The 14,917-nt window shown below is 36.8% G+C and overlaps 1 protein-coding gene across 5 annotated transcripts in view; it reads left to right on the plus strand.

Annotated features, from left to right (window-relative positions):
* zbtb46 (zinc finger and BTB domain containing 46) overlaps positions 1–14,917 on the plus strand; it is a 131,324-nt gene that overhangs the window by 91,863 nt on the left and 24,544 nt on the right. For all 5 annotated transcript variants that reach the window (XM_088332753.1, XM_088332754.1, XM_088332755.1 and 2 more), the window contains exon 4: positions 10,491–10,778. In XM_088332753.1, coding sequence (XP_088188879.1) covers positions 10,491–10,778 — 288 coding nt within the window. The remainder of the gene's footprint in view (positions 1–10,490; positions 10,779–14,917) is intronic.

Genomic DNA, 14,917 nt, shown 5'->3' on the forward strand with positions numbered 1-14,917 from the left:
AAATAACAGTTGTGAAGTGAAAATTTTTATTGAATCATCCAATTTTAATAATTTGGACTGCATGAATAAAATATTATTATGATCCCGATATCCTACCCTGAGTATGGTTCTGATTGCACGTTTTTGAAGGATGAAAAGGGGCTGTAGTGAACTTTTGTAATTATTGCTCCAGACATCTGCACAATGTGTTAAGTATGGCAGAATAGAATAGAATAGAATATACCTTTATTGTCATTGTTACAAAATGGGTTGAACATATTGTGACAACGAAATTAGGCGTGGCACTCCAGTCTCACATTTGACAGTGAGGATATAAGAAAACAAAGAAGATAGAGGAGCAGAGAAGATAAGGGTTTAATTTACACAATATAAAGGAACAAAAAAGATAAAGGTTATAATTTACTCAATATTTACACAAGAAATGTGGGCATGTAGGATGTTACATACAGTTTTGGGATCGTATTAGTGCAATATGCGTTAGTGCACAAATAATCAACATTGTGCGAAAACAGTCAACATTGTGCAAAGTGAGCATAGGCATGAATACAATTTTACATCTGTATGAGGTAGTGTGTTTGCAAGAGTTTCAGTTTTTTGTGCGGTGTGTGTTAAGGGTGGTAAATGCTCTGGGGAAGTCACTTTCTCTGAGTCTGTTATTGTTTAGAACTAGAGAACAATATAATAAATACAATGCATTATGATTTATAAGGAATTTGGCTTTATTAATTATTGAAATGCTTTTAGATACCTTAGTTTGTATGTGTCTGATGTGTGTTTTCCAACTGAAATCATTGTCTATGTCTATTGCAGCACCATCCATTTTTACATTTAAATCTTGATTTGCATTGCGATTACCAAAGAATATTACTTTGGTTTTATTTAAATGTAAAGACAATTTATTCATATCCATCTGTACTTTTAGGTTAATTAATTCACTATTAATGCAGGTTACCAAAACAATATAGTTATCATTTCAATATAAAATGTTAGTGTCGTCTGCAAATATTACCGATTTTAATAGTTTTGAAACATTAAAAATATCATTGATATATAAATTAAATAACTTTGGACCCAGGATAGAACCCTGTGGTACTCCACAACAGATGTCCAAGTATCCAGATGACAACTCTCCCACTTTCACATATTGCTTCCTTCCCGTCAAATAACTTTGAATCCATTGCAAAGCCAAGCCCCTGATACCATATCTTTCCAGTCCTTAGCTCCTCTGTTTGCATGTCGTTTGGGGTTTTTGTTCAGATTTTGAATTTTTTTGCCAAAAGGGTCATCATCGTCTTGAGGATACAATGGCCTTCGAGAACGTTTTCTTTGGGCCCTGTACATTAGTTCTCCTTGCACTTTATTGTATCGTAATTTCATGGAATGATAGGAAATTGCTATTATTTTTTTCTTCTAAAGTATTTTAGGCCACTTTTATTAAAGTATAAAACCGCCTGGTGGTACATGAATAATTATACTGTCCTATTTCATTTATTGTTTCATATAATGAGGATTTTTATATCACGAAAGTTTGTCTTTTGTGCCTGCCGAACATTAACAATTACAGACAGTCATAAGAAAATATTGACAAATTTATCCTATCATTTTGGAATATATTTGCTAGCTTTTTAGTTGGTTCAATTAGGTTCACTTGGCCATATGCATTTAATTATGTTTTGAATTTCGATCAGTCCGTCCCTCGGCTAGTAGCATAATCTTTTATTTTGACCTTCCGTTCATTTGACCTTGACACCACTTTTTATTTTTATGTATGAGCAATAAGTTTTAAAAAAAGAAGTATTTTAAAATCAACCCTAAATGTTAATTTTATTTAAATTGGTCATTTCATTTTTTTCATTTTCACAATCAACTCTGTTGACTGGGATATCATGAACGAACTCAAAGTACAATAAACAACAACAGAACCTCGTTGATTTGTTCTAGGATTGGCACGATTGTAACAATCAAAGCCCAGAAATATTAAACATTCAATACTCTTGCAACTCAAAGTAAAAATATGGACGATTTTACCTTTTAATCCCAGCCACCGCTAACGCTAACCTGTATTTCTTGATTAGAATTTGACAAGTGGACGCAGAACTACCGGCATTTGAGCTGTTTTACATGTTTTCAATCAACTAAACAACTGAAGTCCACAGCCAAGATTCTGATACTTGTACGCCACTTTGTTTACTTCAATGCTTGTTTCAGGCGGACGTTGTGTATTATTTCTGCTTCAGTGTTGAAAAAACTCCATTCTTTAAAAAAATAACTATTTATTTGAACAATTAACGAAAAGCATGAACTATTATACATACGTGAACTTTTTATATACACATCGATCAAGAATGTTTTATTTATTTTACCTAAAATAAGCTCACCTGGATGGAGCTGACATGATTGTAGACTATCTTTCTGCTAAGGGAAAAAAACACTACTCTCCGTAGCTCCCTATGTATCTTGTGGTTTGTAGCACTCATTTTTGGCTGCACAACCTAATACACTTGATGTTTAGTGGTTAAATATTAAACATTGTCCTTTTAAATGTAATATACTGTACATCAAATTGTTTACGGATAAGTCTAATCAAAATGCTATTTGATCACATTAACTGGTTAACCTATATTTTGCTTTTTTTAAAAACAAAGAAAACATTCATTATATAGAAAATTACACCGACAGGCTTGGCACGCAAATGTTAACATTTTCAAAGTAATTCTTGTCAGTTTTTTTTGTTTTCCTCCTGTCAACTTGTTTTTTCACACCCTCTCAGACTCTCAAGCTCTCACAAAATTTTGACACGAAATGTCTCTCTCCTGTTTACACTTGAGTCCAAGCAGACAAGTTCCATTTTCTTTCCTGACAGCTCTCTTGTCCTCTACAAGCCATATTAACTTGCTACGCGCAGTACCGTCTTTGTGTTTCGGTTGACTTATCTGTCGCTTTGCAAAGTGGGATACAGATTTCTGGTTGTAGTAAGGTTACTGTTTTACTAGTTTGGTTTTAAACCATGTGCATGGTCTGAAATTATCCTTTAAGGTTGAGTAAGGTTTTTATCTGGTTAAACTTTAAAAAGGGTATGAATGTAGAAATTAAAAAGTTTGTCTAAGGTTACAAAGAAAGATCTAAGGTTTGGCTGCGTTTTCTTGGTCAGGTTATAATATTCCTAGTTGAGGTTTAAATTTGGTTTAGGACTTAAATTATGGTATTGAAGTGGAGTCAGGGTTTTGAATTGGTTAAACATAAACATTAGTGTTTCAAATTAAAATTTCGTTTATGTAGATCTTTAAAGGAGGCTTTTGAAGTAAATCTACAATTCGGAGTGAGGGTTTTATGGCTTATTAGTGAGAAATTTAAGTTTTTAAGTAGGTTCAATGTGTTTTAATTAATGTTCTAAAGTAGGCCTTGAAATACAGAAATTGGTCCATGTGATATTTGTGGTTTGCTGCTGAGGGCAAAACACAAGACAGTTGGTTGAGTGTGGTTCTTGATTCTTTATTTTACGTGAAGGTGCATTCATGTATGCAGTGTTGCACTCCCTCACAATGAAGAGTGATTGAGGTCATTGCGGGGGTTGCTACTTTTTTTGCTATTTATCACAACCACGCACATAACCACACACACACGAGCGCAATAAGAACACGGTGTCAAGGGTCGAACTGTCAAATGACCTCTTCCTTCTTTTACAGGCCTACATTTCTCTCCTATTTCATTTCACTGCCACAACCAACTCCAGTTTTCCATTAGACACTTGCACACTGAAGTGTATTTGACTGGCAGCAACTACACAATTGTCAGTTTCTCAATGCCATCGCTCGCATCGCCGTCTTTTATTTCAAGGCTGAAACGCTCGCCGGTCCGCCCTGCAGTCCATTTTCTTAAACAAAGAGAACCGCATAGTTGCCCATCTTCTTTATTCAGCAAAAAATGCCAAACGTGCTTGTCTTCCATGGCAACAAAATTAAATAGAAGATCCCCTTAAGAAAAGAGAAATTAAAACAATTCGGACATCTTCATCCTAGGTTGGTACGGGTATTTTAAGTCTTTGAAAGTGCTAAAATTTTATTGTTGGATTTTTAATGATCTTATGAACAGCGCGTGAATTTTGGGTGAATTGCTTGCAGATGAATTTCGGGTGAATTTCTTTCTAGTGATTAACGGCAGCTGCAATAGTTTGTATGGCATTGTTTTATGAAGCGTCATAACCCCCTATGGGATGCGCTCAGGAGAACAGGTGCATGCTACCCCTAAACAGATCACTATGAAATGTGCATCAGTGCAAGGATTACGTACCAATTATAAACATTTATTATTGGCCATGAGAAAAAAGTATCATTTGCCAGTTTAAATGTAAAGGAAGACTTCCTGCAACCGAAAATACGAGCTAGATTTTACCATAATTTTACCCAACACTTCTGTCTCAGAAATGTTTACACACATATTGTTCAGATCCACAAGTAGATTCGCGTTTTTCTCGAGATCTAAAAATCATATGTCTCAAAAAAAGCACACACAAGATTAAAATTGGCATATATGTTCTTGCAAAATATATGATTCACACTGGATTTTTTCTTTTTTTAATTGGTACAGGAGAAATCGAAACTTGGCTTTAGAAGTCCCTAAAAAGTGCATAAATTTGGCCATGAAAACAGTGTACGAACCCTAGAAAAAGAAATTCCTCTTCACACTTGAAAGAGAAAAATGAAACAATTGGCATACGTACACAAAGGACTGATGTAAGCTTTAAAGCGTGGGTTAAACCTTGCCCCTCTAAACCATGCCACGACTGGTGTGTTTGCAAATCCCGAGCAATTCCGGCGTCCCCCTGACGAAATCCACAAAATGTGCGGTCGGGATTAGGTGGGGACTGTTCCCGCCGCGCTAAATGATTTGATCTGTCGGAACAGGATGAGATTTAAGAAACGCAGCAACTACGTCGTCGACCCAGTTGCGCTTATATAAATCGAGGAGGATTACACGGCGGATTGCCGTTATTTTGTTTTTGGTTAGCTGGGTCCTAATTTCTGGCGCTTGCTTGTGGGAATATGGCTAAATCCTCAAAAAGAGGGTTAGTGGGAGACCTGCTGGTGGACTGCAGATTTCAGGATGTTTTTGGTTCCATGAATAGTATTCTGTCAGGGCCTGCAAGGAATTGTCTGCTGGCCTAAAGAATATCTGAATCATGTGATGTTAATTATATTTTGAACATGAATGCCTATTAAATGATTCCAAATTGTCTATCAGCTTCTTTGATTTGTTTTTCCCTGGTTGTGCTGCTTCCATACGTGTGTTTTCATATTGAAGCATTTAACCAATCACATTTCAACCATTTATTTATGCCAGGGTCAGAAATATACCCGAAGGCCTTCATAATCAGTTCTGCATAGCATAAAATAGGTGTCGATAAGGCTGTTGCTTTAACCAATCATATTTCAAGCTGGCAACACCATGGCCTTCTGGCAGGCATAAGAAACAGTTTGAATAGAACAGTTTGACAGGCGCGAGGGCGGTAGTGGATCTCCACAACGAAAATGGGTCCACTGTTTCTGACGAACAGACATTTTTAGCCCTAAATCAAATAAAAACATGTGCCAGAAATACAAGAGGACAGGCTTGACTTAGCTCAGTTTATCTTCAAAGGCTATAGAAAAGAACTTCTTGATGGAGCTGAAACTTTCAGATAATCAGTACGACAGAGTAAGTGAATTCTTCTTGAAGAAAGAAAGGAGGATGGATTGTTTTGAGACGGAAGTTTAATAGAACCTTTCAGACACTTAGTAAGAACTGTTTTTATACTAAAACCAGTATCTAGTAGTAATTTTGACCACTCCCAAATTGACCAACCATTTGCCTGATAAGACATTTTGACTTATTATGAGAATATTTTCTTTTCAATGCAAGAAACAAGATGCAGGACAATAATCCCTCGCTTTATCGCTTTTTTAATATTCATGGTTTCGCTACTTTCTAGATATTCATCTTCACTGGGTTCTGCATTCTGATTGGCTAAACAGTCGCGGTGGGCAAAAAAGTACTGCTAATTTAATGTAGACTGGAGGAGGACGTGAGTCCGTTTCTGTTGGAGCCATTCTGGGAAGAGAGTCCGAGGTCGCTCGCTCATCCCCCTGAATAGATGAGTAGCACGAGGTGAAGGTCAGAGATCACCCTCTCTTTCTCCCTTTTATTTGCGTCCTCTCCTTCCATTTACTTGCCGTTCAGCGTGCGAGTGTGTTGTTGTCGGCCAACAGCGGATCCATGTTATTGATTGACTCCACTGAAAGAGGGGGCAGAGCTCTAATGAATTGCTGCACCTCGTGGCCCCCGCACCCCTTTCTTAATTAACTTTGTGTGTGGAGATGTGGGTGCACATTTCATTTGTATCTTGTCTACTTCCTCCACAGATCAGCACCCCCGTTTTGATGTTTTTGTTTCTATTTTCACACATCCTTACCTTATTTCCCCCATTTTTTTCTAAATACAGGTATTTCAAGTTATCTGACTTCAATGTACAGAAAATGAACCTTACTTTGAGGCAGCTGACATAATTGCCCATAATCTTGCTGCTGTGGGTACCAAAAAATAAAAAAAAAAATACTTGCGAGAGGCTGGGCCAAAAGTATGAAAAGAAAAATGGTGCTTTTTGGTCAATTTAAAGCCTCAGTGCGTAATATTTGACCACTATGTGGCACTGTTGTCTAATAGAAACAAAACCAGTGCCACAGAAAGCAACAGAACCGCAACAAGCGTAGCAGCGATTTAAGTAGGGATTTCACTATGTAAAAGTAAAACATGTTCTTGACCTATGATTTTTTTAATACAAATTAACATTGGTATGATAGTTCATGTATTTTTGCCTAGTCTTCAAATCAGTGTTTTTTTGTTTTTTCAACTCAATGAAACTTTTATATGTTAGTAACAGAACCTTAAAGTCACATCTTAAACCAGGGGTGTCAAACCTCTCATTTTAACTCGGGAGCCACACGATAGAGCAAACCTTCTGTCGGGGGCCGGACTAGTAGATTAAAGAGAAAGAAAAAGAGATTAAGAACTAAGAGAAAAAGGGAGGGAAAAGGAGAGAGGGCGGGACAAAGAAAGAGAAAGAGAGAGAGGGAGAGAGCGTGAGAAACAAGCTCATTCAGACGGCCTTTTGAATAGGGCTGCAACCAACAACTATGTAAATAGTTGACTCGTCACCGACTATTGAAAGGATCAATTGAATAATCAGATAATAATTTTAATAATACAGTAGTTTTTTCTTAAGTTTAACATAACCCTGATTTACTTATATAAAACATACACACTTTTTCTCTTCCTTTGTTGCTCTTTGTCTCTTTCTCTCTCTGTGTATTTTAACCTCTTTTGCTCTAACTTTTATAAGCAAACATACGCCTAATAAAATGGACAATCACATTTTCAACACGTATTGGCTTGAATGTTACTCGAATCTAATCTAGACGAGTCAGACTCCCTTTTGTTTAACTGTCCAACATGCTCTTTAATTGTTTGTGCGTCACCTATTTACTGCCATGATACGAAAGAATTGCTTTGCAAATATTGCAAGTAGTTTTCTTAGTTACTGTATCCTGGCTGAAATTGCTCCCAAATTTTTAAAATTTTGGTACGCGTAGTTGATGATGACACCGCCATTTCTGTAAGTTGGTTACAGTTCGAGACAGAAATGCTACTGCGCATGAGGGGCTCTCAGAAGAGATTATAGTCATGTAGAATTGCCTCTGTCGTAAAACGTGTCAGGCGACAACAACTGACAATCAAATTAATTGTCGACTGATTCTATTATCACTTTTTATTGTTAAAAACATCAAGGAGTTAGCGCGACCCTGCTGTATTACACAATCTAAAATGTTCATTCTTTTGGTTTGCTTGATTTGTGACAGTGGTCCTGCCAAACACAAAAGTAAACGTCGGAGCCGGTGCCGGAAGCTCCGTTATCTCCTCCGGTCACATAAATGACACAAGTGTGCATGAGAGCGGTCAACATTGAGCCAGAACGCTGCATGAAGTAGCTCTATCAGTATTCCAGACGTGGCGGCAAACTCATGCCACCCACACCTTGACTTCCTCTGCGCCAGGCCAGGCAAACATGGATGACGCTGTGCTGTTGTTGTTCAAGTGGATGTACATCACTGTTTTCCCTGAAATCGCTGAAATCAGATGCTCTGTCAAGTGTCTTGATTCAAAAAGTTTAATATTTTCCATGACCCCACTTGTACTTGGACATAAACAGAATTGAAAAAAATAAACATTTAAGTGTTTTTCATAGGGAAAATAGCACACTATAATTTTGTCATCTATGAAAACACAATATCGTAAAATGCAGCCATTTTACTTCTAAAATGATATACTGTATTTGAAAAAAAATATACTATTCAGCCAAGGGAGGCCCATCTTAGCCTTTGGCGTCTGTATCGCGGGTAAAATTTTGCGATTTTTTTTTTTTTTTTTTTGCCCGTGGTTGCCCGCAGTAGAAAATGCACAAATTTGGCCAACCCGCTGTTCATCCGTGGTATGCCCGCAAAACAGACGCCGGCGACTGTTCCGCTTCCTCATCGCGTCAGTTCCACGTCATTTCCGCGTGAGGACCACGGGTATAAAAGCTGCCGAGCCGGGCTGTAGAAATCATAACCGCTCAAGACACAGTCCCGTGAAGATAAAGATTTCAAGCTATGGCACCGAAGAAGAACCCAATATGTTATTATTGTAAGTTTTTCATTTTTATTTTATTATCTTGTTATGAAATGAAAAGAAATGTCAAGAAATAAAAATGGATTAAGACGAGGTCACTACGGTGACGGGGATCCATGTTTACCCCTTGACGTCTCGAGCACAACTGACGTGTGCTCGGCAAATCGTGCTGAATATACGCGGAGAAAGGCGTTTGACCGTCACACGCGTTACACACGCTAATTCACGTGATAACGTCGCGATACAGGCGCAGAACAAATGTGCCATGACCGTGCTCCACCCGCGATTACCCGCTAAAATTCCGCGTACTACCCGCGTGTAACCACGCCCTGGCCGCGGCCGTAGCACGTCGTTCCGCGTCTGTACCGCGTCAAATCCGCGTGTGTACCACGTGTGCCGCCCGCGGTTACCCGTTGACTAAAGTTTTGAGCAGCGCAAAACTTTTTCGCGCGGCCAACCGCGTGTGAATTTCTTGCCGCGTGTAAAGCACGGCTGTATCTCGTCTGTATCGCGATCTCAAAGCGTCCAACAGCGTCTGCTTCACGGGAAGAAATTTCTGGTCGTGATTCAGCCGCGATACAGACGCAAACGGCTGTGTGACCGGGCCCTTAGACAGACATCTACTTGGCAATAAATACTCACAGTTCCTTTAATCAATGACTAATTGTTTAACACTAATTGATTTGCCTTTTTTTCCTGTTTCCCTACTGTTATTCATTTGTTTTCCTTTCCCCTTTTGTCTTTATCTTTGTATTTTGTATTTATCTTTGTCTTCTGTGTCTACCTTTTTTTCTTTCTTTCTTTACCCTTTTCCTTTTTCTTTTCTTCATTGTTTTGATTTTAATTCTTTTTTTCCTTCTTTTTTCTTGCTTTTCTCCTACCATTTTTATTCTTCATATTTTTTTTACCCTTTTTCTTTTAATCTTTTCATTGTTTTTTTTCTTTTCATTTTCATTTTTACGCAAACCCGGCATAACATAGGAAGAATGTTGCAATGTGTCCCTGTAGTTTGTATTCTTTATTTGTACTAAAAAAAACAACAGTTTTCAGATCGGTTTCAGATAAGGAGATGGTGTAATTGTGGCCTTTGCAGTACTATAGACCATTGATTTTAAACCACTGTGCCGCGCCACACACGTTTGCCGTGAGAGACTGTCAGGTGTGCCGAGAGAAATTATCCAATGTCACTTTTTAAAATTTAAAATTTTCTAAAACATGAATAGTTTTCTGCAAATATTATGTAATTGTCTGAAAACAAAAGTGTCTGTGCTGTAAAAACTGGGGGTATTTTAAATTATATTGTAATCAAACAGACTGTTCAATGTCTTTTTATAACAGTTTTGGTTGGTGGTGTGCCGGAAATTTTTCCAATGTAGAAAACATTCCCTGGCTCAAAAAAGGCTGAAAAGCACTGCTTTTGACATTCCGCTATTAAGGGCTATTGAAAAATAATGTGACTTGACTTGACTACAAATGTTACAGACTTTCCCTTTAAAAAAATTTTGAATTCGACCATAAAAAAAGTAGTACGTACCCTGGAAAAACTAAGCAACCGTCAAAATGTCTTGATGTTGTATAATCCAACCCAAAAGAGCAAGGCAATAATGAGATGATAAAATGTATATATAAATTTGTGGGTGGCAATTTACAAAGAAAAGTATTTCCCATTTAAACTGATATTTGAAAATTATCATTAAAAAAGGGGAAGATTTCATTTTAACTTTCCTTTGTTTTTCCTGAAAAATTCTGTAAGATTCTAACTCATCGTTTACGGTTTTCCGTTTCTCTAGATGGCGACGTGACGGAGCCCAACAGCTCGGATAGCCGCAGCGACCGCCTGGACTTCTTCCTTAAACAGGAAGACGTCCTGGCATCCGAGTCGTCCTTCCTGGGTCCCAACGAATCGGATGAGGCGGGAGGTGGAGCAACAGGCGGCGGCAGGATGATGTCATCGGTGGCCAACCTGAAGGCGGCGCTGATGAGTAAGAACAGCCTGCTGTCGTTGCGGGCCGAGATGTTGGCGGACGACAACCCTTTGCTCTTTGAGTACCTGCCCAAGGGAGGACACTCCTTGACGTGTAAGTCCGTCTTTACGCTCACTCGCACATGTTGCAAGTCGGAAAAGAGCTCAGTTGTTTATCAGGATATCCTGGAGAAGGAGATTTGTGGAAATAGTCTGGTGTAGTCATCTTTATCTGCTTCGATCTTGGAGTCATTGTTGGTAATGACGAGGAGGACTCAATGGGGTCATTTTGCTATAGCTCAGTCTTTTGGTTTTTCGTAATGATATCAGGTTTTGAGATATTGATTTCACGAAAGGCCAATAACATGCAGATTGTGACAAGGTTGTTTTGAGTATACAACTAATGATGGACCGAGTTTTTGAGGGCCGATACCAATACAGATGATCAGTATTATGAGGAAGCCGATAACCGAGGTTGTGAGGACTCATTATTGTCCTTCTTCTTACACAGTTTTCTGTATTGGGTTTGGTTTTTGCAATTCATGTTTCAAAAGCCAATAATATGAAGATTCCGACAAAGACGTGTTGAGGTTATATTTTGCAAAGACTCAACAAGTTACCAACTTTAATATGTCCAGTCTAATAAAGTCGTAAACATTTGCTTTTTAATTGGAGTCGTTGGTAATGATTGTGGGGCATGAGCAATCTCGGTATTTCAGTTTTCCAAGAATGGGTATGGTTTTTTAAATAATCCTTCTTCAAAACACCAGCAATATGCAGACTATTTTCATCTTTTTTTCTCATTTGACCTAAACAATGAATAAAATCACAGTATTTTAAGATATGATTTGTTATGATTTTACCCATAAAAGTAACACGTTTGAATGAATATGTATATGAATGAATGTATGAATGAATGAATGAATGAATGAATGAAACATGACAAAACAAAAACAAAACATAAAATCGAGAGAAAAAAAAACACGAACATTGGTAGCGTACATGTACTAAAGAGAGTAGGAAGAAGTATATGCTTATTAAATCCTACCCCTTTGACTTCATTAATAATTGTGTCCCACAGTTAGTTCTTCTGTGTATTTACAAACAACTAACACCTCTGCGGATAAACAGTCTCTTCATTATCATCATCATCACCATTACCACTTTCATAACTGTTTTTATACTACCAGAAGAAATTAGTGTAACCCTTCCATTAACTCTATAATGCGAGTGATCACCTAATATCATTCAGTCACCAATAATGACAATAATAACAATTAATGATAGATATGATAATTATAATTATTTTCATTATTATATTAATGTATAAAAAAATAATAGTAATAATGAAAATAAAAATAACATAGTTTATTTGCTTAAATCTACCTTTTGCAATATCATTCAGACGCCATTTTCTTCCTATCTGTACTTTTCCTACATTGTTTTTTTGTATCTGAATTTGAACAGGTGAATACTTTGACATTGAGCTCATCCTGTAATTGGTTCCAAAGTTTAACTCCACATAAAGACACTGACATTCTTTTCCTGGTAGTTCTCACCGGTTGGAATTTAAAGTTACTAAAGTTATAGCTTCCATCTTTTCATGCGAATAATTTTTGTATGTTCTATGTCTTGTTCTCTGTCTACCTTTGTTCAATTTTGGTAGTAGTTGAGAGTGGAAAAACTTAAGTTTTAATAATTTGGACTGCAGAAATAGAATGTTGGTATGATCACAGTATCCTGCCTTGTGTATAATTCTTATTGCTCATTTTGGGGTACAGAAAGAGGATGGGGTGAACTTTTGTAATTATTGCCCCAAACTTTTGCACAGTACGTTAAGTATGGCAACACTTAAGAAAAATCTAATAAGTACAGCGCATTATAGTTTAATAGGAGCTTGGCTTTATTAATAATTGAAATACTTTTTTATACCTTAGTTTGTATGTGTCTCATGTGTGTTTTTCAATTTAATTTACTGTCGATCGTAATTCCTAAAAATTTCTGATCCAATGTCTATGGCAACACCATCCCTTTTCACAGCCACGTCTAGATTTGTCTTGTGATTACCGAAGAATATCACTTTAGTTTTATTCAAATTTAAAGATAATTTACATTTATACAAATTTGAAAAAACAAATCTGAAAACAGACAAAATGACCCGCCCATAAAATAAGATTTTTTTATTTTTTGCATAAACGCAACAAGTTACCAACTTTAACTTAGAAAAATATTCTAGTGTAGTGGTATTTCTTTGTTTTGTTCGTGGAGTAGTTGGAAATGATTATGAGGTCCTTCTTGCACAGTTCGGTATTTTGTTTCTCTGAAAATGGGTTTGCTTTTTCAGATATTCTTTTTTCAAAACACCAATAATATGCATATATTAAAATAGATTGTATGTGACTCATCTCCAGTTTTCTTCCAATGTTGTTTTAACGTTGTAAAATAAAGCATTTGTCATCATTGAGGATTTTGCATGCAAATAGTGTTTGAGGAGAAAATCAAGGAATACATTATTTTTAAGGGTTTTTTTTTTTTGCCAGAAAAATGGCTGGATAATTACATTTTTTTATTTTTCATTTGACCAAGTAATAAATAAAAACACAGTATTGTTAGGCTATATGTCTCTTTTTACCCAATACAAATAATAAATATAAAAATGGACAAATACATTTATATTTTTAAATTTTCAAATTGCAAAACACTCAACAAGTTATCAACTTTAACCAAAGTAGGAAATAGTCAAGTCCAGTCGTATTTATTTGATTCATTTGTGGAGTCAACGTTGGTATTGATTTTTTTACACAGCTTAGTTTTTGGGTTTTCTGAAATGTGTTCAGTTTTTGCGATTCCTTTTTCCTTACGCCAATAACCTGCAGATTTCGACAAAGACGTGTTGAGGTTACAATTTTGCTTTTGTTGTTTGTTTTTCTGCAGTTTTTTTTTAATGCTGGTGCATCATCACAAAAAGGATTTTCATGCAAATGGTATTTCAGGTGACAATCAAGCAAACATGTTGAAAACAAGGTCATATTAGAATAATGTGAAACACTGACACAAAGGCCGTATTCTTTTAATCTCTTAAAGCACAGAAATGCATTCATGATGAAAATGTGTCAAAGAAACCAAAGAACCCTTTTTTTGACCTTAGTCTTATTTGCCGGACGAGGTTATTATGAGCATCATATAAATAAGGCAATTTCATTGGGTTTTTTTTATTTCAGCAGTATAAATCGTCGGCATTTTCTTATTACCAGAGTTGTGCTCTGATTGGAAAATACTGCAACCTTATAATATACTGTGTGTAGCCGCCATGCTTTCAAAATAGATAACAAATAAATAGATAAGTTAATAAATAAGTTCGTAAACATCCTTTTTTTGATTATTTTGCTACATTTTTTCTTAACTTTACAAAGTATTTTGCAGTGTGTGATTCAATGATTGTGAAAAATACCAATATAAAGGATAATGTAAAATAATGTGATCCATTATAATTTTATCCATCCATTATCTGCACCGCTTATCCTCAGTAGGGTCGCGGGGGTGCTCAAGCCCATCCCAGCTATCTTCAGGCAGTGGGCAGGGGTCACCCTGAACTGGTTGCCAGCCAGTAGCACGACACACAGAGACGGACTTGCTCATTCACACTTAGGGACAATTTGGACTGGCCAATTTTACCTGACATGCATGTTTTTCAAATGTGGGAGGAAACTGGAGTGCCCGGAGGAAACCCATGCAAGCACGGGAAGAACATGCAAACTCCGCACAGGAAGGTTTGATCTCATGCCGTGGAGGCGCTAACCACTCAGCTGCCGTGCTGCCCCTAATATAATATTATTTAACTGTTAATAATAGAGTGAAATGATCTAAAAAAGTAAAACATTTATGTAGTAAAATCATATGTGTAAGTTGATACTTACAAAGGTAGATGGGTACGAAGGTAGGTAACTAGGTAGGTAGTCAAGTAGGCACAAACGTAGGTTGGTAGGTTCAAAGGTGGGTAGGTTGGTATGAAGTTAGGTAGGTGGGTATGAAGTTATGTTGGTGCGTATGAAGTTGGGTAAATGGGTAAGAAGGTAGGAAACTGGGTAAGTACTAAGGTAGGCACATACATAAGTAAGTTGGTAGGAAAATAAGTAGGTGGGTACAAAGTTAGGAAGGTGGGTATAAAATTAGGAACAAAGGTAGGTATGGGAAGTGGGTATTAAGGTAGGTAGGTATAATATAGTAAAATTAAATCTTTAAATTAATGAGACA

Source organism: Urocampus carinirostris, chromosome 3, assembly GCF_059441175.1.
Source record: "Urocampus carinirostris isolate Australia breed hairy pipefish chromosome 3, RoL_Ucar_1.0, whole genome shotgun sequence".
Lineage (NCBI taxonomy): Eukaryota > Metazoa > Chordata > Actinopteri > Syngnathiformes > Syngnathidae > Urocampus > Urocampus carinirostris.